Consider the following 27260-nt stretch of genomic DNA (forward strand, 5'->3'; position numbering starts at 1 on the left):
AAATGCCTTTGAGATATTGTATTATGAGTCACAGCTGATCACTAATTCCAATCAAGTGGTGTATTATATATACATATATAAGTCACAGAACAGTACAGTTTGTATTGTTTTATTTATGTAGTATTTACATCTGTACTTAAATCTTAGTATACCTTTACTTCAAACAGGTCTTACAATCAATATTGGAACAAGTGCTGATTTGCCAACTTTATTTCAGTGTATGTTACTGCTGTATACTCTATGATTCAAATTTTGACTGAAGACTGTGAAGACAGACTTAACAGGAATGTGCTCAGCATTGACTACAAATGGCCAAATAATATTTACATTGTAAAATGTTTGTTTCTCCCATATGAGAAACCTTTATGACAGCATACATTTTGGTAACAAATTAAGAAAACAACAGCCTGTGTAATTTTGTAAGAGGAAAGGTTTTCCTATGATGTAGTGAACTTTGTGCAAACTGCTTTGCCCTCTTTACAAGATATGGATTTGCTGTTTGAGATGTAGAAGCATTTTTATATACCATGCCTTATACCTGCACTCTATGAGGGTATTATAGGTTGTCATGATATCTAGAGTAATCATAAGATTAAAATATGCACTTTAAAGATTACTAAATTTATGTTCCTGATACTTTTAAAGATATAATTGTTAGGTTTAAGGCATGGGAACAGGTGTCATCTTTGTTGATATATTAGAGGGATGTGGTGAAGGTCATTTTAAAACATTTTTTGGCTGCTGGGATGCATGACAAATAAATTTTTACTTCATGGTCTTGGACAGTGCCTGATCCAAATTTCCCCTTGTTCCAGAAGGATTTGTCATCAAAGTCATCCAAGTTGAAACGAGAGGACCATTGCATGATGAGCCCACAAGGTCATGGCAGCTTACCCCCTCACCACTCTCCTGGTCCTTTAGGGAGTTCAATGCTGTTACCTCCTGGGTCTTTGTGGTCACAAGATGGCAATGTGAATGTGGAAGAAATATTACCCTGCCCTATTTGTGGCAAGCAGTTTCCTAAAAAGAGGAAATCAAACCTTCAAGTGCACCTAAGAACTCATACTGGAGAGAGACCATTCAAATGCCAGCAGTGTGGTCGAGGCTTCAAGCAAAAAGCCCATTTAGAAAAACACCAAGAAAAATCATGTCATGTCATGTCTGAGTATGTGCCTTATCCGTTTTTTCCCAAGATCTGAGCGGTGGGCCCTGCCTACCCGCTCAGTACCATGACCCGAGAGGCTCGTGCTCACCTTGGCCAAGCGATCCTACCTCAGTCCTGCCTCAACAGACCCTCGACCTGTGCCAGAAGAGCAGTGACTCTACACCTCGGTTGAGCATATGCATTACTCCGTAGCTTGTAACTCAACGATGTGATTGTTGTGTGTGAGGTGACAAAGTTGCCCACATCAACCATTTAAGTTTTATGAATGACTGAAAAACCAGATGGCTTTAATAAACTGCCCTTTCAGGGCACCATGTGAATCTCTTCAGTCAGAAATCATTATTAAGTATAAGTAATGATTATTTTTGATTTTTTGCTATATTCTGTCTACACGGGTACAACCGTCCGATATTAGTTTTGTATTCACTTATATGTACAGTTATTAAACCCAGTGTTATAGGAAATATTGCTGATTGCAACAGCTTTTGTATATGTATTGTATGTATATAAAGGCCCTGTACAGAGAGAATTACAAACAGTTTCTCATCTATTGGCTTAGCTTCTTATTAGTGCCCTACAAAGGATGATATCCTTCCAAATCATGTGTCATATGCTTATATATATAATTCTCTATCTTCATCCCTTTCCAGAGTCCTGTGTTATATTTACATGTACTATATGTATATAGTTCAAATTTATATACAATTTATTAAGGATAAAAATATGAGTATATAAACAGTATATAAATATCTATATAAATATATATAGAATATATTATCTTTCGGTATTGCTGTGGAAGATTTATGTGTAATGTGTCCTATTGGAACAATAGGATGTGGTATTGAATGATTAGTATAATGATTATCTGGGCATTGATTGTTACCCAAAGTTTTTGATTCTTATTTTCTTTCTTCCTGATACCAGTAATATCAAATTTACTGTGGTGTTCAATTTTAGTCTCTGCTGATTCCTTGCATTGAATGCGTAATCAGCTAGTACTCCGTACCAAAACTAATACAGTGTATTATGCATGTATACATTTATATGAAGAATAATTAGGAATATAGAAACTGTATAACTGAATTTATCATAAATCTATTCTTAAAATCTAATGACAAAATATAGATCTGATGTGTACATAAACTGCCTTAGCGACTCAGATACCATTGTTATCTAGTGCAGGGTAGTTTTACATTTTCGTTACGTATTAATATTAAAGATATATGTTTCCAAAAGAAAATAAAAAAATTTAAAATATTTACTTTAGTTATAATTTACTGCAGAACAAATGCTTTTATTCCATCGTGGGGCACTTTTGCATCTGCACTTCTGTTAACATAGCTCAGGCAACCTTTTTAAATCCCCTACTTGAGCCAAATGTTTGACCAGTTAGTTATAAGGCTATAAGCAGCCCTTCATTGTGATATTTCGTATCTTATAACTATGTGGTTGATATTCTGAATTTTATTTTTATTTCCAATTTGTTGCTCTTGGAGAGTCTCATTGGCTGTAAATGATTAAGGACAGAAACTCAAGTAAAAGCTTTTCAAGAAATTTTGTCTTCTATCCAGTCTGTGGTTGAGGTCTTGTAAATCCTGTATATAGAATTACTGTATAGTCATTATTTTAGTAATCTGTACCTATACGCACCCTTTAATATGAATTCTCTCTTTATCCAGGAAATAAAATGCTATTTTCTCGAAACGTTTTCTTTATCCTGACACTTCTTCACTTGTATGGAATATTCAGTACATAAAGATGCTTAAGGTTTCCGGCAGTGGAAGTGGATAAAAAAAATATATGAAACTTGAGAATTACTTTTTGTTGAGATGGCAGTCAAGTGACATGAATTTCAGACCTATACTGGTACTGGGTACTGTACTGTATCAGTATAAAAAACCGGAACCCTTTGAGTACTTAATTTTATAAATATTATACTATCAATTTAATTACCATTAAAATTATACAAAAACGTATTAGGAACTGAAGTCATAAGTACAGTATAGCATCTTCGCAAGAAACTTAATGAAATTTCTGAGAGTGATGAAGATTAATAGACATAATTCACCTTGAACGTGATGATGTTAGATTAGGTTAAAGGGCTGGGTTACCCCAAGACCATCATTCCAAAGTCTCCCTGATACAAGAATTCTTGTTCTAGATACAGTAGGACGTGTGCTAACGCGGCCTACTTCGAAAGCCCACTGCTGATCAAAGGACTGCAGTTTAATGGAACTACGACGCCTGAAACGTGTAATTCTGGGTAAAGCACAATTCAAGACAAAATGCTTTATTACAGAATTCACTTTATGGCAACACAGCGCAGGAACAATGGTTGAAGAAGCAAAATGGCCCATCCAAGAAACCAAAGTATACAGCTGTAGCCAAAGGAGACAAGAAAACGGGCAGAAGAAGAACCAGACATTTCCAAGTAAATTACTGGTCCCAAGATAGTCAGTGTTAACCGCACTAACGTCAAGGCGAGAATTCAATATGCAAAATTAATTTATTTCTTCCTGTGAATAAGCAGATCGCGACTATCGTGAAAAAAAAATGAAAGATCATTCGAACCTGCTTCGGAAAAGTGTCGACTGAATGTTAATGTAAAATGTTGTATAACAGGAAACGCCACGAAGATCAGTCAACACTGTACAAACACATATGATAATAATTTGAAAAGCTACCAAAGTTATAAATGGAAACTGCAATACCTGTAACAAATTTGACTACCTCAAACTTAAGCAGATCCAATTCACGATCAACCGCACAACGGGATGCTGTATCCAAAATCATCTAAATTGGAGCGTCAGGTAAGTTTGCTGTATCATATTATTAAGCAACATTTGATTCATGTTGCGATTGTTTCTTCGCGGATTTTTTATTATTATGATTATTATTCACGTCAGAATGCATAAGTTTTAGAGTCCCGTTACTTGGAAGATTTGTCCTTATTGTGGCGCCATCTATTAGTGAAAGTCTTTATACAGTATATACGTTGTTCCATCTTCTGTTGTCCATTGGGTGATAACAAGATGGTTTGTGCATAGAGGTTTGATTTATGTTCCGAGGAGAATAAGGACAACTTGAGTATTTTTTCTACTAGGAATTATTTGATGAAGGTATTTTCTTGTGTTACCGTATATTTAGATGAATTTTAACTCGTGACAATAAAAGTTTTGTGTGAGGTAGGCTACATAAGTAATCCCCTCAGTTCTGTGCAGCTTCCCTAGGTGGGAGTGTAGGCTAAGAAAGGTGGGACTTAGGTTAGTCTTGAAAGGAAAAAGGTGCCGTAATCACTTTTCAAATGTAGTTTTCTGGCAGACTGTCTAATTGACAGTCATCGGTATAGAGTGAGTAGTGGTTAGAGTTGGTCCTGTCTACATTTTTCTCCTGTGATGTGAGTGTGTTTTGATATTGGAAAGTGCAGAGATCATTCAAAAATTGAGTGGGAAACTTATCTGATTTCGTAAGTCACAACTTGAACTGTGCAGTGATGGGAAATGTAAAAATGTATTTTTTTTCTGAGTGGTTGCCAATAAAATGTGATTTAACAAATATTAACTGGATGAAAATGCAAAGCCAAAAGTAAATGACATTAGAAAGGATGGACGACCCTTATTATCTGAGGTACTGCAAATTTGTTTAGTAAAGATTTTGGAGAGCCTTAGTATTACATTTTAAAGAAATGTTCCAAGAGTGTTTCAAGATATTTAAAATATGCACTATATAGTGAATGCTACACTACATCAGCAAAAGAAAAGAGTAATGGTGCATATAGAGGTAAATTTAAACTTTATATAATACCACACCCAGCCCCATGATCACTGTGTTTAGCACTAGCCCCATGCGGGTGAACGTTGAACTTGAAACGAACAAAAGCTGAAGATTGTCTTCGTCGCAGTCCTAGATCTTGGTCTTGGTTACAGTAAATTTCCGACTGCCATATTTACCCACAATGCACTGGGAACAATGGGGTTATCTTGCCTATAGCCCAGTAACTCAAAACATACGCTTGGTTTGAAATAAATCTGATCTGCCATAGAATTAGGCCTACTGGATTAACCCCACAATTTGTAAACTGCAAATCGAAAAGAAGTAACATGGCGAATATGTTGATTGTTATATAAACAAGAACAGGATCAAATCAACAGAAAATTAACTGTAACATGTTTACTGAACTCATGATTATAATGATTCACATAAGGGGCTAGTGCCGTCAGTGCACTGTAGGCATCAATGAAGGTGATTTGCAGCATCCTTCCGGTCCCTAGATGCACCATTTCTTAACCTTTTACTGTACCTTCGCTCCCACTTCTTTTCCATCATCATGCTGTCCAACCGCCCCAACTCCTCTTAACACTTTGTTAAACGCCGATTGCTGGAAGTCCAGATTTTCATAAATCGTAAATTTTTATAATTATACTGTTGGTATGTAAAACTACTTGCGACCGATGCACTGAAACCTAGAAATTATGGAATTGAGAGGTGGTATTCAGACGTTCAGGTACTGTATTTGGAATTATATTCTTGGTTGGATTAACCGATTCATGGGGCCTACACCAGGCCTCTAATGCCCTTCAGCACCTTATCACGCCTACAGGCCACCATTATGCAAGGGCTCAATACTGTATGAAATCCCTTCCAGATCATTTTTTTTTTTCAGGAAAATGTGACCTTATTAGTGTTTATTTAATGTGAGATTCGGTGAAGATACCTCGACTGGCTCCTAAAAACTTTAAACAATGGGTATCTTCGTTCAGATTTGAGATACGACAGTTATTACTTGATCATTTCAATATTATTTTCAGCCAAGCAGATTCCGAGCCAACAATGATTGAGCCTTTGAGTGCCCAAATCACAATCTTAATTTTATTTTTCTAAACATCACGTCAATCAAATTGAGTAGGCTACATACTGCTTACAATTAAAACAATCAGATTTTAATGTGATTAAGCAGAGTTTTAGTTACAATTCAATTTTTCTTTTTTTTTTTTTATTTGGCAAGTTATGTAGGTCCTTCTATGAACATGGGAGTATCTATATAATACGAGGAAAGGACCGACTCATCGTTCAGGAAATGAGGTTATTCATCTTCCATTACGTTCATAGAAATCTTGCCATTTTTTCCGTGTTGGTATACGATTTATTATTGATTGTTTAGCACGCTGAACGTCCACATCCATAGTAAAAGTAATCGCAGGGTTAATAGAGTAACTATTAATCCCGAGTAATGGTGCGCTTTACTATTATAACTCGTAATGAAAACTTGTTTATAAATGGTCCCTATGCTCTCTGTGGTCACCAAAATATATGTAAAAAAGTGTTCCTGAAATGAACGATAGTTGCAGGAAATTACTGGATATACGTTATCCAAGGCACAGTCTCGTTTTTGGTTGAACCATCTTAAGGTATTTTGCTCGTATGATAAGACATTTCAAATGTTCTAATTTAAAAAATTTTATTTGCTCTTACTGTATTGAAGTACGGATCAATTTTAATTATTTTCTACAATTTTTTAAAGACAATTCTTGTGCGCATAAATTGCCTTTAAAATACTGGAGGTGACAAGCTGTTTTTTATGCTGGAGGTTACAATAATTCCTTGAAAAACGAAGTTTGTTGATAATCAGTTCTAGTCCGACCAGCCAATCGGAGAATCGCTTTCAAAGCCTTCAAGCGTCAGCCAGTGAGAGAAGGCGAAAGGTAAAGATTACCAAGTTTTTCATGGTGGAGATCTTTGATTGGTCGAGGGAAAATCCTCTGTTGACAACTTGACATCCTGAGCAGTTGCGAGGTGTCCTTGTTACTCGGAAGACGGTTATTCTAGCTGTCGCTATGTTGTGAAATTCGTATTCATGGATAAAGCGTGCAGTTTATGGTAAGAAACTATCCATTTAAGAATGATCAGTTTGTGCATTTGTGGTTAATATCTGGTGATATTTAGCTGACTACATGATAATTGGTTTAGGCATATTTGATAGTTGTTGGCATAGTCTATCAGGGGATCTTGTCGGTAGAGACCACGTATACTCGCGTAGTATTTGAGGGCTCAAAAATGGTTCCAGCTGATAGATCTTAGGTTAAAATTCTGTTTAATAATCCCATCAAAGACTTGAAAGTTTCAAACATAGCAGTAAATCCCGGCATTTATAAGTTAAAGGCTATTTTTCTCTATCAGAATTCTCTCTGCGATTGGATAGAAGCTGTGGCAGGCTTTTGAGTCAATGGAAGTAATCTGTGTGTTCTTGGTCACAGAAATCTTGGACGTTGTAAAGATCCGCAACCCCAGAGTACCCATGTAAAGACTGGCTATCCTCAGAATGAACTTGTTAACACGGCGAAGGGACATTCCATTTGGCCGACAACAAACAGATGCACCGCCAGTATCAGAATGAGCTTGTTAACATCAGCCACCCCAAATATTAGCTTGTTAAGATAAACAACCTTCAGGTACTCTGGGGTTGCTGTTCTTTACAACGTCCGAAATGTTCCTCTTTGACCCTAGACACCAAATAAGGTGAAAAAAAGGCACTTGAAAGTCAGTTTTAAGGTTTAACGCATGTCTTGCTTAGCAAGTACCTCGTTTACAATCAAATATGCTACATTAATACACGCCTCTAGATATTTTCGATCCCATTTTCGTCATTCATTCAATGAAAATTCCATCGTCTGCCATTCAGAATTTGTTTTAAAATCTATAGGGTGAAGCAACGACCACCCGTTAGTACACAAGTATTTGAGGAAAACCAAGTGATCTGGTACTTGATTTGCATGAACGCATTCTCTCTCTCTCTCTCTCTCATATATATATATATATATATATATATATATATATATATATATATATATATATATATATATATATATATATATATATATATTTATATTATATATATATACATATATTATATATTATATATATATATATATATATATATATATATATATATATATATATATATATATATATATTTATATATATATATATATATATATATATATATATATATATATATATATATATTATATATATATATATTATATTTATATATTATATATATATATATATATATATATATATATATATATATATATATATATATATATATATATATAAGGTGATTAAACTGTACGAGTATTCGCCTTTTATCTTTCGTGTAGGACAAAACGAACTCTGGTGCCTGAAGGTTCTAATTTGATCAGTGTCGTGAACTCCAGATTTCAAAGTACTGTTGACAGGATCCACAATAAGACGTTCTTCAAGTTTTTGGTTGACTTTGCACTAACACATGTAGTCAGATCTTTCCATAGAAAAGATTTTTAGTGAAACTCGTGTGGATCGTCTTCGGTATGCAAGTTTCTATCGCTATTTTCTGGTGGTGTTTTAGTCACCGAATCCAGAACCCAGTAAATGACAATAAGTCGCCGGTTACCCATCCAACCACTGACCAAACCCATTGGTTACTCAAAATTAGAAGCATGCTGGCTTGAGCTATGTTTAGATGGTTACCTTAGGGTCAACTCAGCTCGGGAACGACTTAAATTTTGTAATATTCTGACAAAGTTCATTTGAATACCACTCGAACCTATATATCTGTGGCATATTCATACGTGTGATAAGCGTGCGCACTTAAAAGTGACACACTTCCAGAATTTGACTTGTTCCCCTCATGGGAAGCTAAAGAAATCATTGCATCATTTCCTCAATGTGGAAAATATCAGTGGAACACTCTTCCTGAGGATATGTTCTAGGTTTCAAGTGTATCAGCTGGTTCCCTAGATTTTTTCCCACACCAGTTAATGGGAACTGGTATGCCTTTTTTTCTACACCCTATCGCAAGGAAGATGACCTAAATGGTGTTGTCTCTCAGACCAGTTTGGTTTATAGAAGTCCAATAACACAGTTGACTCACGCGTGTCGTTACGATTAACTTTTCGTCACTTTCAATTTTTTTCAAATCTCCATCGACCTGCATTTCACAGGCTTAGAGATGGCTCACACACACAATCCAAAAGAAAGTCCCCCTTTAAATACTGAACTAATAGGCATTTGTAGAAGTGTTTGTATTTTACTCCCCCCCCCCCACCATAAGCTTTTCGTAAAAATTTGTACTACGTAAATTCTGGAGCGTGACCCGTGCATTACCTTTACCTGATTTGAGAACTGTAAATCAATTCTCAGGTAAAGCGCATTCTGGACAGCTGGCAAGGCAGCAGGGTTTTTTTTTTTTCTGGGAGGAGCTTGTTTTGTTTGGTAAAACGTAAATCTTGCTACATTTTACTTAAGTTCAGCCACCGTTTGTAATTAAAGTTAATCTAATTGCTGTTAAAATTATTTGTTCACACTAGAATAACTTCATGTTGCAGTTTATGTTCGTGTTTTACTCAAAGGTTATTCTATTCAGTTTTGAGATGAGTTTTCTTTTCCTTCTAGATATTATCATATATGACGGGGATTCTGGAAGAGTCGGCGCCACCTGGATTTTCCAAGTCCTAAGGCTTAGCAATCTGACGCTTCGTGACTATTATTGACTTCTTATTGTAAGTACTATTATGTTACACCTATCACTTTTTGGGTTATTGACGTTTGTGTTGGTCAATCATACGATTTTAAGCGATTCAACAATCGCTTGACTAAAGCGCGTTACTACCATGTGCAACTGTTAGGTTCAAAATGTAGATATTTCTATCTATCCATCTTTTGAATTATCTTTGATATTTTTTAATATTCTGATATTTCTTTTAGAATAGTAAAATAAGGAAGCTTATAGAATCCACGCGAGTTGGTTTTCTATGCCATGATTAAATTTTTTCTTAAGCTATAGAATTCAGAATTGTTTGTTGTGTATTGCTGTTAACGGACAATGTTTCAATGCTTATTAAAGTTGCTTATGGTTTTTTAGGTACAGCGTGATCTACATTAAAGGGTTTGTAGCACGCGGTTCTATGATTATGCTTTTTTTACTTTTTTTTGACAACTCTGTCATTCCGCATGACTTTCAAATGCAGGTTAATTGTTCATGCGATTATTTCGAAACTTCTGTTGGTCTCAAGATGAAAGTTTTTTTCCCTGTGTGGTTGAAGAAAGTTGCCTGATGATGATATCGCATATCCTGTCCTTGTTTAATGTCTGATCCCCGAAGTAGAGGCTAAGAATGTCGGTATCTTGAAGTCTTGAGTATTACACCGAGTATATTCTTGAATTGTAAAAACCTGTATCAGTTTGAAATTAATTCATATTCAATACGGTTTCGTTTATGATTTTTGAAGACTGACCTTGCAATCCCTTGATACAGTCTCTTCATCCCCGTAGGGGGGTAGTACCGTCAGTGCACCTCACGGGGTGCACTGTAGGCATTACTAAAGGTTCTTTGCAGCGTCCCTTCGGCCCCTAGCTGCAACCCCTTTCATTCCTTTTGCTGTACCTCCATTCATATCTATCTTATATTTCAATTTCCCTTCCAGTGGTGAATGACCTCAAAGGTCCCAGCGCTTGGCCTTCGGCCTAAATCCTATATTCCATTCCATTGCCTTCCAGTCTCTTCACAGATGTGGTATTTTAGAAGCAATTACTTTGAGGTCGAAGTGGATCTGTAGACGAGTCAGCAACACATTAATAATGATAACTAAAGACAAGTAGAGGTGGTGTCACCCCAAAGTTTAATCTGATAATGCAGTTGCACACAGAAAATGTTAAGTTGTTCAAGGATCAGTAAATTTTCTAGCTTGATGCTCTCTCAGAACTATGGCAGCTCTGGAACAGGAATTTAAGAGGTCTTAATTGAGTTGAAATTAGTCCATAACATTTATTTTAAGGGTTGATAAATTCGTGATGGTCCCAGAACCCTTCCATTTTCACCCTTTTGAAGGCCTGTGCTAGTTGTTACATTCTCTGTTGAATCCTTTCTCTTGGTAACATACTGCAGCTCGTTTTCACTCTTCTTGTTTTGTTCGGTCCCCAAATCACTGTCGTGTCTGTTCCTTTCCTTTTTCCGGTTAGATTCAGATTATTCCATTTCCTCATCCACCTCCTTATTCCGGATTAAGTTTTTAAGACTGATTCAGTTCAGAGTAACATCTTCCCGTGTACTTGCTAATTGTCTTTTTTCTTTAAGTGCTAACTTTCTAGTTCTCTTGATTCTTCTCATCACTTGTCATTTGCCCAGCATACATATAGTGTTTTTAGTACAATGTTTTTTTTTTTACTCTTTTATGAAGTAAACATTGTATCGATCGTCAGTCGTCAGGATATTTAAGCATTTTACGAAATTAAAGAATTGCATTTAGTTTTTCCGTATATATATCTTGACTGTTCTGGTTTCTTGAGCTGCATTTTTAGCCGTTTTTTTTCCTAGTTTTTTAAATGATTTTTTTTAGCAATATAAGTGATTGTGTTGTTATCGGTATTCATTGTGGGTCACCAATCCAAGCACAATCCAAACCCAACTCATCCTAGCTCCATTTATCGGATTCATAGTTTCTGTACATGTCCCTAAGTGGCCAGGTATAACCACGAGATTTTTTTTTTTTAATCTTTCGAGTAAATAAGTTTCAAGAAGGTTTACTGGTTGGTTAATGGATTTCTTGCAGTGGTTAAATACTCACTAGTTACGGTTAATCTAGAGTAACTGCTTTTATCTAGAGGACAGTATTGGTCACGAAAGCAGCTGACATCGTGGTTTGTGATTCTTAACCAAGTGGCAATTATATTGATTTTTAATTGTATTGTAACTTATTCAGTTAATTGTCTTTCTGGCCTCATTATTATCCATCGTCGGTTCTAGTTTGTTTGAAGTTTAATTAATTCTTGGCAATTTACAAGGTAAGGACGTTACTGTCCTATGGCCAGTACCATTCTTTTTCCAGGGCATGTACTGTAGACTTGTGCGTTTTCGTAACCTGTACAGCATTAACTGCAATAGTTAGTCAACGGTATATTTTGCTGGTTATCGTGGTTGTTTCATTAGAACTTCCAGTTGACTTTCTTTGGCCTCTGTTGCGGGTTTGTATGGCTGATTTGAAGTAACGAGCACAGTAGTTACCAAATCTAATGGTTATGGCTACCTAGTAATATATTACCTGTAAGATTTACTGTTGGTTTTAGGCTTTCCTGGATTAACTCTTTTGCATATACCGTCAACTGCAAAGCCACAAAACCCGAATTCTGACCTTCATGTATACAGATTACATTTGGCCATTTTAACACTTTTGACATATTTTAAAAATTTCTGATCAAACCGTACCAAGCGTAGGTTTCCACATGAAATTTGTTTCAAATAGAGACACGCCTAGGGTTTCAGCTGTTACTATGGAAACTATAGGATCTGTAGCGAAGTTACCCATTGAAAAACTTTTTGCGGTTTTCTGTACGACTTGGAAAGAAAACGATATGATATTTAGAGCGTTAATTCCGGTAGCTGTTACGTTAGACTAAACTCTATCGTTCAGAAAGTAAAGAAATACCATACTTCATACTGTGGTGAACTTAAGTATTGCTGGCATATACCATTTTTGTATGTATAAATGAATATAGACGTGCCATTAAATACTTAATAATTTAAGGGGATAGATCAAAGGAAGGAATTCGAAATAACGCCAGTCCTACGTGAGTAAGATGGTAAAATCAACATCTGCGCTACATTGTATCTTGAATGTTAAATCGTTCTGCAATTCATACCTTTTCGATCTGGGAGTAAGGGTCCAGCAAAATAAATAGCCTTAAAGTTTTTTTTCGGTAAACAAATGTGGGCACGGCATATCCAAGAAAGTTGCCTTTTGTTACGCAACATCTATGTATTAACTTTGGAAGGTTCTCTCTGCTTTTATTTTTGAGTTGTCCTTCCACAACTTTGTTTGAGAGGTCACAGCCTCAACTTCGTCGTGAATCATTAAGGAAAATTTGGTTCCTTTCATTTGGTTTTGGACACGATTGCTGTATTTTGCTTTTGAACATACCTATGAACGCGTTCTCTCCCTCTCTTTTTGAGCGAGTCAGCCCTCGTCTACTCTACAGTATGCTTCTTTCACTAGACCTTGTTGCAAGTTTTAGTAGTTCCTTGTTTATTTTTCATATTTTTTATGACATAAGCATCGGCCTACACCTCCGCGCTCGTGTTTAAAAGGTGACTTTGCTACTCTTGGCAGTTGGTAATTTGGTTCAATAAAGGCTATTTTTGTTCATTATGCTCAATTTTATTTTACTCTTTACAGTGTATCAGAAGTCTCAAGGTATTTTCTCTGTAGTCTTTGGAAGTGCAAAGTGGATTACGACAGCTTTTTTTTCGAAAACTCCATAGCTTTAAAAGGTTTATTTGAAAATTTCAAGGTTTTTTTCAAAAGGGCTTTTTGAAATTGTAATTGGTTTATGGTTTCTATAGGGGCAGGGGCATATGAAATTTTACATATTTGTTACTGGCGATTTGAATGCTAAATGAAATACTTAAGAGGTAATAAAACTTGTATTATATTCTTTTTACTGTTTATTGGCGAAGCTTTGTCAACAGTACAAACGGTTAAGTAGAGTCAAGGTCAGGAATTAGGCATGTTGTTTATTTCATACTTGGGCATAACTCCTGAATTCATAGAGAGAGGGGTGTAACTCCTGAATTAATTGGGAGAGGGGTTGTAAACTACTGAATTCATTGAGGGGGGGTGGTGGTAAACTCCTGAATTCACTCAGAAAAGTGGGGGTGCAGGAACAGTGTATATACCTACAAGGAATTACCACTTTTGTGTCAAAAGTTCGTATTTCTTGTTATAGCTCGAAGCAGCAACCCAAGTACTTCAATTTGAGAAATATTTAATAATGCTTAGTTAATAAGTTTGCAGTGCGTATTTACATAAAATTAAGTTTTGTGTTGTGTCTATTACTTCAGATTGGTTGTCTTCTGCATCAGAAGAAACAGGTGTTGTAAGCTTGTCAATGTAACTATTATCAGCTATGAGTAAATAACGTTTCAAGTAAGGATGCACAGACACTGCAGAAGTGTATTGAACAGTACTCTTTGCAAAAGTCTAGGTGCAAGTGTACTTGAAACTTAATTTACTCTTCATGCTGATACTGGTGCCACTGAAACTTGCAACAAACTATGTCCGAGTGCAAAAGACAGGTAGTGAGATACGGAACAGAAAAGTTTTATTTTTTTTTAGTAAATCCGCACTAAAAGCTTTCATTAGCTAAAATGTCAAGGAGCTCTTCTCAAATTGGCGAGACTACTGCTTCGAGTTATCAAAACAAGAAACATAGAGCTTTGACAGCTGTTAACAGTAGCAACGTCTTTTAAATGTTCAGTGTTCGTTTTTTCTAACAAATTGTGAAGTATCGTCTGTATTTGAAGTATCGTCTGTATTTCATATGCATTTTACAAGTACAATACACAGGCAAAGGAATGGCTTCTTGTGATAGTGTGGAGCAATTCCTCAATTTTTTACACTCTACATTTGGAGCATTTTTTTTTCTTTCATTCTTTCCTCAACTATTTTTTTCTGTACTGTTTTCAGTTGCAAGAATGACATAACTTGGAGTATGAAATATCTATGAAGCATGAGGATAAAATATCTAGACCATTTTCTTTAAATTTTACTCTTGATATTTACACACTTTTCCTGACAAAGCCTGAAATTTGTTACTGGCAGAAGGGGGGGATTTAAGTAATTAGTTTTTTTTTATATATATACAGAGAACCGGACACTACCAACGAGAATGGAGAACTGCGATGAGTGTGTGATCATCAGGAATGGAAATCTGCGATGAGAGAGTGATCATCAGGAACGGAAAACTGCGATGAGAGAGTGATCATCAGGAACGGAAAACTGCGATGAGTGTGATCATCAGGTTTTTGGAAAACTGCGATGAGAGTGCGATCATCAGGAACGGAAAACTGCGATGAGTGTGTGATCATCAGGAACTGGGAAAACTGCGATGAGAGAGTGATCCTCAGGAATGGAATTTCCAGGTGCAATGAAGAGAATGCTCATCAGCGCTTATCAGGTCATCGAAGTTTTTAATAAAGACGCCAGCCGGTAATCCAGGGTAGTTTTTTAACATATTTCTGGACACGTCAGATTTTCTGCGGCAGGCCCAGGGCCAACTGCAAGGTGTTATCGCCGACTCAAGTCAATATGTATGATGTTAGTGTCACGGATATCCACTCACACAGATCTGCAAAATTAGGAGTAAAATATGAATAAATTCAATTTTTTCAAGTCAATATGTATGATGTTAGTGTCAAATCCAAAGATCCAAACAATGAATAAATTTTTTCAAACAATTTTATTATTAATGTTTCAATATCATGAACAATCCAATCCGATTAAACTAATGTTTCAATATCATGAACAATCCACAAATCAAGTGGGAAAATTCGTGACCAGATGCAAACAACATGTTCCAAGCCCCTCCTATTCATAAGGGTATAAAATCTCCAAAACCTCTCAAGTTGCCAGCTAGTGCAAAAAGCGACCACCATGCTCACACAGGTTCGTTCCCCTGGGGCGCCGACCTCGTCTCCGTTTTACTCCCTACTATCCGGAGAATGGGTGGTGCCTGTGAAGTATATTACTTTAATGCATTACGAATGTTACTGCCATTATTAACCTTCCACTGCTATTATTAACCTTCCATAAAAAAACAAGAAAAAACAAGACTGATTGTGACCCCAAGGGTTTTCCGGGTCATTGTCTTTGTCAAAGATCCCTAATCTTCATCTCACCGTAGTACCCCGTGCTAGTTACATAACTTGTTTATAAAACTGGTCCACAACTGGTTACTGATGCGTATTTTATAAAAATCTATTCTCTATATTGTGCCCTAAGTATACTTAAAAATGTTTGAGTCGCCAAATACACCACTGTCTTGCCTTCTATATACTGGTCTTTAAATTATTTTTCACTTATTTTCGCTTTCACAATACAAATTTCCATCCTAACTTCTACTACAGCAGCAAGAGGCTATAAGATTATAAAGGACTAAGGATTCCGAAATAATCTAGATACCCCTTAAGTAACTACTCTTTAGAAAAGGCCAGGATCCACCAAGACCTGGCAAAGGCTTCGAGTAAGAGACGTTAACTTAAAAAATTATTCAGCAGTGTGTGTGTGTGTGTTTTATTCAAGATCTGCAAAGTTTTAGACATTAAGACAAGACACGTATTCAGAATTTTTCGGAGGTAATCTTTGTATAGGTTCAGTGTTTGATAAACTGAACGACTTTGACTCATACTACACTCTATAAGCTATTTCTATCCCATCATCCCTTTCATGAATACACTCTGAGCTATTTCTATCCCATCATCCCTTTCAGTTCATGATAGCTGATACGAATCTTTACGACGTTTTTATATTAAACTTATAAGCAAGATTTAAATGAATGATAATGACACACATTTCTGATAAACAAGATTTAAATGCTTCATAATGACATACATTTCTGATAAGCAAGATTTAAATGCTTCATAATGAGACACATTTCTAATGACCTAATCTTGACCTTTCCATACTACATTAGCCTGTTGTTGTAATATAATTATCTTTTATATTACAACTGAAGCAGCAGAGAACATGCTACCTAACGTGGTAAAAATAGAGTATGAGTTACAAATACTAAACTTTAACTTTGACTGACGTATTGGAGAAATAATGAGTATTTAACCCCACACTACTATTATCTTAAAACATTCCAAATAGTCGGAAAAACGTAGCCCATTAAGATCGAAACCAACCACGCAAGAAAAGAAATAAAAAAGGCAACTGCTAAAATTTATCACAATCTAAAACCGTTCTTTATCTTGTAAGTTTGTTCTCGCATCTTAATCATCTTGAGTGTACGTATATTCTCCCATTCCTTAAGTTTAGTTGTCTCATAAGTATAGTTATGTTTTGCGCGATTCTTTTAAGGGTACCGAGAGTAATCTGGTTTTCCATCCCCTTTTGCTAAGTGTCTACTCAAGACACGTTAAATTTTACCATTTACTTAATACATTTCCTATAATAAATACATATATTTTGATATGACAATCTTTATATTCAGTTACAATAGGGCACCTTAACTACTTCTAAATAGCTACTATACAATCGATGTAATAGAGCAAGTTTTCTGTACAACACAATAGAGTAGACTTCTACATGCCCACCAAAATATAGGGACGGTGAGACAGCTATTACTAATTTTCATGAAACAAACGCAAAGTGCACTGACAAGAAGAGAGAGAAAACAAGGATCTACCATCTGTTGTATTTAGTACTACTGTCTCAGTCTTTCCAATGTGAAAATGTCATTCCTGTAAATATTGGGGTAGCAATAAAATAATTTATCACTCGTTAAATAGAATAAAAACAAGGATTACATCTAAGCAGCCATTGATTGAAATCCTCGATTCCCGCAGTGTCTGTTTCAATCTATAATTTTACCTCTTTCATTATAACGATCAGCTACCATGCCTGTAAACCTGTCTTGCCTGTCTTCATACACTCCAATTTCTGAATACCTTTTGTTCCTTATCTCTGTCTTCGAGATTAAGACTCTCCTAATTCCATTTTTATAATAATCTTCCTGATCGACTACTTCAGTTTCAACTGACCAAAGCCAGTCGGCGTTGTATCGAGCAATTATTCAAATTCCCTTCTGAAAGTATACATTGTATAAAAAAATGTTTACAAGGCTTCTAGATCCAATCAAGGAAAACACGATTTCTTCACCTTGATTTACACATTTCTTTCCTAACTCCATATGCGTCAAGCCTAGCCTTCTCTCGCCCTTACTCAATAAAGCTCTTCCTTAATGTCTACGTAGATTAAGTATTTATCCATTCATTCAGGTCCAAAGTCCGGTTAAAGGCGGGATTGCCTAGGATAACTACCTCTTTGTAAGATAACAAACGTTAATGAAGCTTGCCTTGTCTTTTAGTGTTTTTGTGGAACGAGTATAAGGTCATAATGAAGTCCTCTCCAGTTCTTACCATTCTCGTACAAACGTCCCGCCTCTTATGTAATATTTAATTATCCATCCATTCATAAACTTTTCTAGATAATTGTGTCTTAAACTGGTGATTCGTTCATTTAGAACTGGCGAATGGTAAGTAAATGACTCTTAAAGAATTATTAAAGGAATCTACTCAAATTACATTTTTTCATTATGCAAGGGCTGGATTCTTGATGTGATTTTTCTCACTAAATGTAATTTATGAAAGTGACCACGGGAGCTATTGAGATTATGAATCAAGACAACATATCCCTGTTACCATACACACAAAAACCAGATCTAGAGGAACTTTGTAGAAGATAGTCGTCTGTTCAAAAAATAAATAAATGGACGGGACTCGAGAGAAGGAACATGATGGGTGACAAGGAGCCTAAGAGTAAAGTAACTTAGAAATGCAGATTCACATTTAAAGCCAATGGATGTCACAGTTAAGGACATGAAAAACTTTAATGAAAGACAAAATACTGGGGATACAGAACCCTCAACACAAAAAGCAACTGGAAAGGAGACTAAATCATGGATAATTATTTTACCAATAAAAATTTAAATGCCTGTACTGCCTCATCTCAGTCAAAAGTTAACAAGTGCCTGGGTCCTTTAAAATGACACACACTTCTAAGAAACAAAGTAAGCAACCATAACAAAACCTTTATACACTCTCCCGGCCACACCCTTGAATCCTTTATTAGAAACGGCAAAATTTCTGTCAGTTGATGGTAAAGAATAACCTTGCGACTGCAATTCACTTCTTGCCTTCCCTCAAACAGCACATGCGACCATGAACTAAGAAAGCAGCTACGCACAGACAAACTATTATTAAACCTGTTTGAAGACTGGTACCAATCAGATACACTGCTAAAAACAAACTCGAAGCAGTTCAAATTTCCTTTGTTCAGTGACAATGAAATCACCTGATGGATCAGGTGATATCAGAAATGTTAGAAGCACCATCTCCTCAAAGACTTAACAGCACTAAAGGGAAAAGGGCACTTCTGACACATGCCAGAGAACCTAATGTTTGAGCTGCTTCTCAAGGGTACCTAGGTAATTTTCCCCTTTTCCATCTTAACTCAATATTCTGGTGTAATCTCTACACATTTTCTTGCCCTACACATCAAAACACAATGAATTTATTGTCCTCGTTTAAACTACTGGCCTATAAATCTTAAAAAAAAAAAAAAAAAAAAAAACTAATGGTTTACCAAAAGCCAGTCAAAAACACGGACAAATATGGATGGTCCAGTAAGGACACTCAATATTTGTGAAAAGGAAACAGCCCCAGATTTAATATTTGTTCTGATAATGAAACACCAGAATCTGACAGCCTTTTAAGACTAGCCAGGTGAAAATGGAAAAAGCTCAGTAGAAAGGAGCGTGAGGAAGTAAAGAACAAAACAATGGTATAAGTGGGCAGGTGGTGGAGATGCTAGTTGGGATAAAAATGGAGATAATACACGAAGGAGCTGGTAAAAAAAAAAAAAAAAAAAATGGCAGACAAAGGAGGGACGAATAAAGGAAAAAATGGAAAGCAAAATCTTTTAGAAAGGTCATCTCTGCTGAAGAGAGAAGAGATGCCGAGCAGCTGGAAAATATGGTGAACCGCACTCTCAAGAACGAGATGGTTTAGCCATTGTAGTAAGAGATGAGCAATTGTTAGCAAAAGCAGAAGAAATTGTAGTAGGAAACCAACTTGTATAAAGGCGTTGATTGGGTACAATGTAGATGAGAGAACTCATTTCACGTTTAATCCCATCAAAGGAAAAGCTGACATCAAAACGTTAATGGTGATTGTGATGATGAAAGTTCAATTATTTTGGAGAAGGAAATCATCAGCCTACGAGTTCCCTGTCAAAGAAATACATGAACATCCTATTTATTGATGCTAAAAGCATTAAGAAAACATAGCCAAGTTGTGTCCTTCCAGTCTCCCGACTTGTTACCGAAACATGTAACAGCTCTAAACACACAATCTCTCCAGTTGTTACCTCGAAGAATACAAGCAAGATGTTAAAACGTTTCTTTCTGCAAACTCTTACAACTGTCTACTTTATACCTTAACTTCTCACTCCCATTTTGCCCCTACTGTCTACTTTATACCTTAACTTCTCACTCCCATTTTGCCCCTATGTTCACCATTTTGGCAAAATGGTAATATGATGAAAAGATGTCACTACCATTATTTCTTTTATATTTCACTAGCTTATGTTACTTTCCCATTCGTGGTGATCTTAGGAATTTGGCTTTAAAAATACCCTCCTTAGAACCTTCTCATTCATGGGTACTTATATTGCGTTCTGACTGCCTGACAATGTTAATCAATATTTTCACTAAAACTACTTTACCCTCGAAGTGGCAGGTTTATAATCTACACTAAATTCTTGAAAAAAACAATTCCTCATCTGCATGACATTGTCAGATGATTAACTTGGCTAAATGTGGTTTTATGTCACAACTTGTTCAACTTTTTGCTTCAAGCTCTGTGCTTAGACTTGGTATTCTATCTATCACTATACCTGTCCTTGGATGCTATTAATAAACATATTTCGTATATAAATCTAGTGTCTGAACTGAAGTGGGGACTTATAGAGTAAATGAGCCATTTGGTTAATAATGAATCGTCCAACACAACTATAAAGACTGCATACTTGTACTGTGATTCACTGACCCCCGAAAAGTATCATTAGTTGACATCTTGATGCAATAACCTACATGTTGATGCAATAGCCTAAATATTTCTAAGTATATGCTCACTTTTTGAAAACAGTAACTACGAAAAAGTAAAGGCCGTCACTAACGCTCAGTAATACCTGTGCAGTTATGCCTGCACAGTCGGCCTTTGAAGGCAAGACTGAACCCACTAATGTTCAGTTTTGCCTACACAGGCCAACTGTGCAGGCATAACCGCGTAGGTATAACTGAGCGTTTGGCGGCCTTAACTAGTCCAACTATTTTAACGGTATCTTAGCACGTGCACCTATGTTTTTCTTTAAACAATTTTCTGTCTCATCTAGCTGCTAGAAAAAATTTTAAAAAGTAGGCAAAACCCCTAAGGAGCTTTCTGTACAAATATTAACCATTATCCTAAAGTATTGCATATCACACAGCAATAACAATCAGTTACTCGAGCTACAACTACAGCTGAAGAAGAATTGAACCCACTTGTTAACAACTAGTCCACAAAAACTCCACTACATAAGTTTTCATCTGCCCAACCACCATGACTGAAGTTTATGCAAAGGTGTTAGAGATGACAAGGTTAAAGAAAAGTTAAGAACAGATGTAATAAATATATTCATAACTCCAGACATCAGTATCTACAACAGAGTTAATCTCGACCGCTTACTTGGCTTCACATACTTTTCTCTCCAGTATTTGTTGCCGGAGGGCGGGAGCTTCAGGGAAACACTTTCGGGGCTGGATTCGTTTAGTTAGTTCATCTGAAAAGTAAAATTAACAGTTTAATCTTGTACTGAATTTGACATCGATCTTTATATTGCTTCAACATAAAACTTTTGAGAGAGAGAGATTCTTTTCTTAATTAGCTGAAAAGTTAAATCAAAATGAAAAAAAAAAGCAAGATGCACAACTTTAGAAAAAAGTGTAGCTTACAAGAATGTTGACCAGTACATTATACCATTCGCCCGATATATTCTCAATTATTCTTTTCCACACTCGTGAAGGAAAATTAACTTGACTCACAAGGTGTTCAACTATAACAATCGTTATCAAATAGTTGGGCTATACCTCTGGGTTAAAATTATTACTGACTTCGTTAGGAATGACTGAGAAAAAAAAAGAGACTAGTTCTTAGGAAAAAAAAAAAAAAAAGTGCCTCCAGTGACCTAAACAATATTAAGTATTTTTTAGCTATAGTCAGGGCCTGCTGGAAAGATGGAAAGGGCGCCACCCTCTGGAGATTATCAAGCTTATTTCCAAGCTTCAACAAGACAGTAAATGTTAATATACAGAAAATCTAAATTTTTAAATACACATACCTTAAGTGAAAAACTGCTAAATATAACACATAGATAAGAGTAAATAAAATCAACAATGTCATCAATATGAAAATACTCTGAAGTCAATATGATATGATTAATTAGCAATTAGTTAAGAATATAAAAATGACATGCTAAAAGTGTGGCAACCCCACAACTTAACTCCCATCAGCAAGGTCCAAGGATCTCTCTTGACCTTGCTGCCCACCAGTCGATCCAGCTGTTAATGGGCACCAGCACCCACTGGGGTCAAGATAAACGGCGTGGGATTATTGTAGCAACCAGGAGCTGAAAACTTTCTGGCGCCATCCCTCCAAAGAGGATAAAGGACTATGGAAAGTTTGAGTAAACCAGGTATAAGTGGGTCCCAGAGTAAAGAAACCAGAATTATAGTAAAACCAAAAGGACTACAAACATGTAGTACGTTTTCAGCATTGCCGCTTTTCCCAGATTTAATTCATAAACCCTTGACATAAGTTGGGACATAATTTAGGTGTGGCAAAAACGCTGCCATATCTTCCTTAAACCAGGTCAAAATGGGTAAACGCCTTGAAACTATTGTTCTTTGTTAACACTGAAGGCGTAAAATGAGTGAAAGAACAGAGATTTGATGCCGAGTAAAGGATGAATTTTAGTTAAAAAAAAAAATGCAGTAAATGAAGATTTGATATTCATTAAACTGTTTTGATAAGGCATGATATGGATGATTTAGTTTTTAATCGTGGCTTAGCACTTTCAATTTTTGGCACTTTCTCATCCGAAAAAGGACACTAAATATGAAATGCTCACAATTTCAATTCTTAGGCCTCTGAATATGTCACCACCAGATTTGCAAATGAAGTTAGTTATTTGTTACCAAGACCCTTCCGACCATCTTACCATCATGCGCCAGGAAAAACTGTAAGCAAAAATTCCTTCAACACTAAAGTTTTTGAAATGTCAGCGCCTCTCCCAGAAGTGCCTCTCACAGAAATGAAGCAACTAAAAGTTATTGGTGTCAAGTACTTATCTACACCTTCCTTGTGTATTACAACCAAATTTTGCATGTACTATAGCCATTCAAGTCAAGTTGCTCAAGTTTCTTTGATCAGTGTTGGCATGGTCAAATGTTCTTTTCTAAGAGCATTAAACACTAAAGACTTACCTATCATCAGTATTAAACAAATCCCTTACACTAACGGATCAAATTCATTAGCTTTATATTTTCAGACGAGTAACAAAACAGCCACTTTCCAGAGTACTTGATATAAAAGTTTTTCATTTGCTCAAACACTTTCTTCCCCTAGCTATTCCAACTTATGCGGGTAAATTCCCAAAACTTCTGCTCAATTAGAACATGGTATGGAATGTATGGCTCTCAGGTTACAAACTCCTCTATATTCAACACCTCTAGTTTCATATCTTGCAGTCGCTTACCACAACCAACAGGAAAGATACAGTCTTCCTATCGTGTTGTGGGGATGTTTAACTGCATCCCTGCCATATCACTCATTTGTTTTTTCCCCCTTCCATAACTCCAGTTTCCCACTGTGGTCTCCGATACTTGAGGTTATATGGGATTCCAGTATCTTTTAACTAGTAATTTGTTAACAAAATGATCAGAAAATTTGAAACACTAAACAAATCAACTGAAATACTCTAAGAAATGAGGGTTACCTACGCATATGCACCAAAGGAACCATAATTAAGAAGTGAAGTGGATTTCTTTAAGCAATGCCTGAATTCCAAAATGCCACCTCAGGAAAATTAGAACAAAAGACCCAGTCAGGTTGCAACTTGCTCATGCATCCACATTTACAGATGAAAATAATATATGCACTGAATATGCTAACCATCTTTACCCACAATGCACTGGAACAAAGTCCAATGGGAGTCTCACTTGCTTAACCAATTGTAACATGACAATTCTGTAGAAAAAGTCAAAGTGGGTAACTACATCTACTGGTAAAAATCTTGGTAACAGTAAAATTTGTAGATTTTTTCAAACTAAGCATAGTAAGGAGACTAGAAAACAATGGAAAAAATTTGAATATTGAGGACTAGTTTTGAAATAATATTGGGTTAGGCCACAAACCTATTTTCATTTTCAGTGTCCCAGGTTAGTTAGGTGGGGGGGTCCCGGAGGCTAGGTTCGAACCCAAAACCCTAGATTAGGTTAGGTTACATGCACTGAATTTCTCAAGCTTTGTTTTTCTCCATCTAACACACCACTGCAGCCCCCTAATCCCAGGATATAATGGAGAGTACAACATCCCCAAAACTACTAATTTGCTACCAGAGTGAACATCAAAAATATTCAAAACACATTAATACACATGAAAATCATATTCTCAACTCCAGAATGCGATTGTGGTTCAAAGTAGGAAAAAATACGGGTAAAATTTCATAAGTTGCCAATACAAAATAATACCACATAACCTAGGGGTGTTTACTGGTTACAATTTTGCTGTATTAGTTATGGAGGGGGGGCTGGTATAGTCTTACCTTATGAGTTGTATTTTGACGAAGAGCTCTTTTCAAAAATCTAGGTTACAATTTCACATCGTGTATTGGCAATTTATAAAATAATATCAAAATACGGTAGAACTATATAGTAGCTCCGCGGCAACGACTGCCTTGTAACTTAACTTTTTCTATAGTGTTTTGGTTGCTATTTATGAATTTACCTTTAATTTTTGGCGCTCGAGTGTAATTAACCTGTAATTAACCCCCAAAGTCCATCGAACAAGGGGTTTCCCTACGCGATCTTCACAAGACAGAGCACGGGTACGTCTGTTTTAAACTGTTCATATCCCGTCCGGCAAGTGCAATAACTTGTTAATGTATGGGTACCCAACTCCCCTGGGCCAGTACTAAACACGGCAAAGGGAAATTCCATTTGGCCGACAACAAACAGATGCACCGCCAGTATCAGAACCCTAAAAGTGTAGAAAAAACCAGTTGAAAAGGTAAAAACAGGCGTGGAGCTAATATGTAGAATTACCCATAATACTTTGAACTGACCACTTTGATAGCACCTCAGATGTTACATCAACACTAGCAGGATCTCTTACTTTGAACTGTCCCATTTCCATCCATTTAAAATATAAAATCACTTTTTATTTACCACTACTCAGTCAATATCAACGGTGAGCTCAGTTTCTAATCTTTCAAATCTCCCACCCTTCATTCACAGTATGACTCATTAAAATTGCCTGGTTAAGAACCCTTGTGCAATATACGTGTTTTCAATCACTGAGTTTTAATACCTTGTTTTATGATTCACTGCAAGTCTGCCTCAGCATGGTCCACCCTCTCCTCTCTTTATTAGACCATTTCTGTTCTAAATGACCACACCTTAGACCTATAGGCTACCAGGGGTGGATGGATGGGATACACATTAATAGTACAATGGCTAGGCACAGGAAGCTAAACTGGTGTTCCTTTCAATTCCATACTTACACTTTTCAGCTATAAAACTTTTGAAACTTTACAAACCTAAATTATTCATCATAAAGTCATTGCAATGTGATTAACACAAAATAAACATTATGTAAACTTACAATTATCCAGAGCTATTTGAGGAACACCAGGCAAATGGCAGTCTGCACTCTACAGGCAGGCAAGGATGGTGAAATGAAAGGCTACAGGAGCCAAGACTAATTAATCTTAAAATGTGTAGTTTTAGTGTCCTTGGATTTCTTCACGTGGCGCCATCTGTTATTGCTGAAAGTCATTATGAATGTTGCCAGTTGTGCATTCTTATTAACATATGAAATGAGTCAATATACAACATACTGAATAATTATTTGAATAAGTATGATTCCTATAGCAACTATTTTCTGTTATCAGACAAAGAGGCGAGTGACTCGGTGAATTTAAACCCTCTTCCAGAAGACGACCAGTGACTTTGTTGCTCATCTATACAGTATATCGAATTAAGAATTATTGTCAATGTATGTGAATGCATTAGAAATATGAGTGAATTGCCATTAGCTTTTGTATTGGACCTTCAAGATTACAAGCACTACTGAATCACATACAAAAAAGCTGGAAAAGTATCAGAAACCTAATGCACTTTGTAAAACATCAAAACTGCATTCAGACTTAGCATTTCGGATTTACTTAAAACCATTAAACAGTCCACGCACTCATAATTACACTTAATATTACTTGTTTCTGACACATTATCATTATTAGAATATTCATAATGGTGTATAATATACAGTATATACTGTAATATATATATATAAATAAATAAAATATATATATATATATATACAGTATATATATATATATATATATATATATATATATATATATATATATATATATATATATATATATATATATATATATATATATATATATATATATATATATATATATATATATATATATATATATATATATATATATATATATATATATATATATATATATATATATATATATATATATATATATATATATATATATATATATATATATATATATATATATATATAAATTTCTGACTATGGATATATATATGATTGTGTGTTGATATATATATATATATATATATATATATATATATATATATATATATATATATATATATATATATATATATATATATATATATATATATATATATATATATATATATATATATATACTGTATATATATATATATATATATATATGTGTGTGTGTGTGTGTGTGTGTGTGTGTGTGTGTGAGCAAGAGTAAGGTTATGAGGATAAATGGAAATCAGGAAGCTGAGGCAATGAAAGTTAATGTGGATGGTGGAAACATGGAAGCAGTTGACTGGCATGATTATTTGGGAGCAAATACAATGGTTGATGGTAGGACGAGACCAGAGGTGAATCTTAGATTAGGTAAAACCAAAAAGGTAATGGGTTGTGTGCCAAATACTTGGACTTGAATTCTTTACACAAACCGAGGTTGGACCATATGAAAGGCCTGAGAAGCCAATTCTCATTTACGGCAGTGAAATGTAGATGATTGGTTGGAAGTTGCCATTCTAACGGCTTTATTGGTATCTTCGTTTCTTTTTATGCCCACATATGCAGAGATCTAGTTGTCCTTTCTTTTACTTCTCACATGACTCCATCCAGAGATAATAAGCAACCATGGCG

General features: G+C 35.6%; 1 protein-coding gene and 1 long non-coding RNA gene across 15 annotated transcripts in view; one reads left to right on the plus strand and one right to left on the minus strand.

Annotated features, from left to right (window-relative positions):
- Positions 1 to 14942, plus strand: part of LOC136843430 (protein bric-a-brac 1-like) — a 361384-nt gene extending 346442 nt beyond the window's left edge. For 7 of the 13 annotated variants that reach the window (XM_067111890.1, XM_067111894.1, XM_067111901.1 and 4 more), the window contains one exon: positions 816 to 2869. In XM_067111890.1, the coding sequence (XP_066967991.1) occupies positions 816 to 1199 (384 nt within the window). In that variant the 3' untranslated portion in view covers positions 1200 to 2869. Of the gene's footprint in view, positions 1 to 815; positions 2870 to 9598; positions 9706 to 14843 lie in introns of those variants that run through there. The other 6 variants (XM_067111891.1, XM_067111903.1, XM_067111893.1 and 3 more) reach the window with 2 other exon arrangements.
- LOC136843433 (uncharacterized) lies at positions 13634 to 26127 on the minus strand. 2 transcript variants are annotated; one of them, XR_010854552.1, is made up of 3 exons: positions 25680 to 26127; positions 21486 to 21579; positions 13634 to 15325 (listed from the first exon to the last, which is right to left on the minus strand). It is a non-coding gene; the product is annotated as an uncharacterized lncRNA (long non-coding RNA). The 2 variants fall into 2 exon arrangements; XR_010854551.1 differs by having other exon boundaries at positions 14729 to 15325; positions 21500 to 21579; positions 25680 to 26112.
- Positions 26128 to 27260: the final 1133 nt, after the last annotated feature.

This window comes from Macrobrachium rosenbergii, chromosome 11 (genome assembly GCF_040412425.1).
Source record: "Macrobrachium rosenbergii isolate ZJJX-2024 chromosome 11, ASM4041242v1, whole genome shotgun sequence".
Classification (NCBI taxonomy): domain Eukaryota; kingdom Metazoa; phylum Arthropoda; class Malacostraca; order Decapoda; family Palaemonidae; genus Macrobrachium; species Macrobrachium rosenbergii.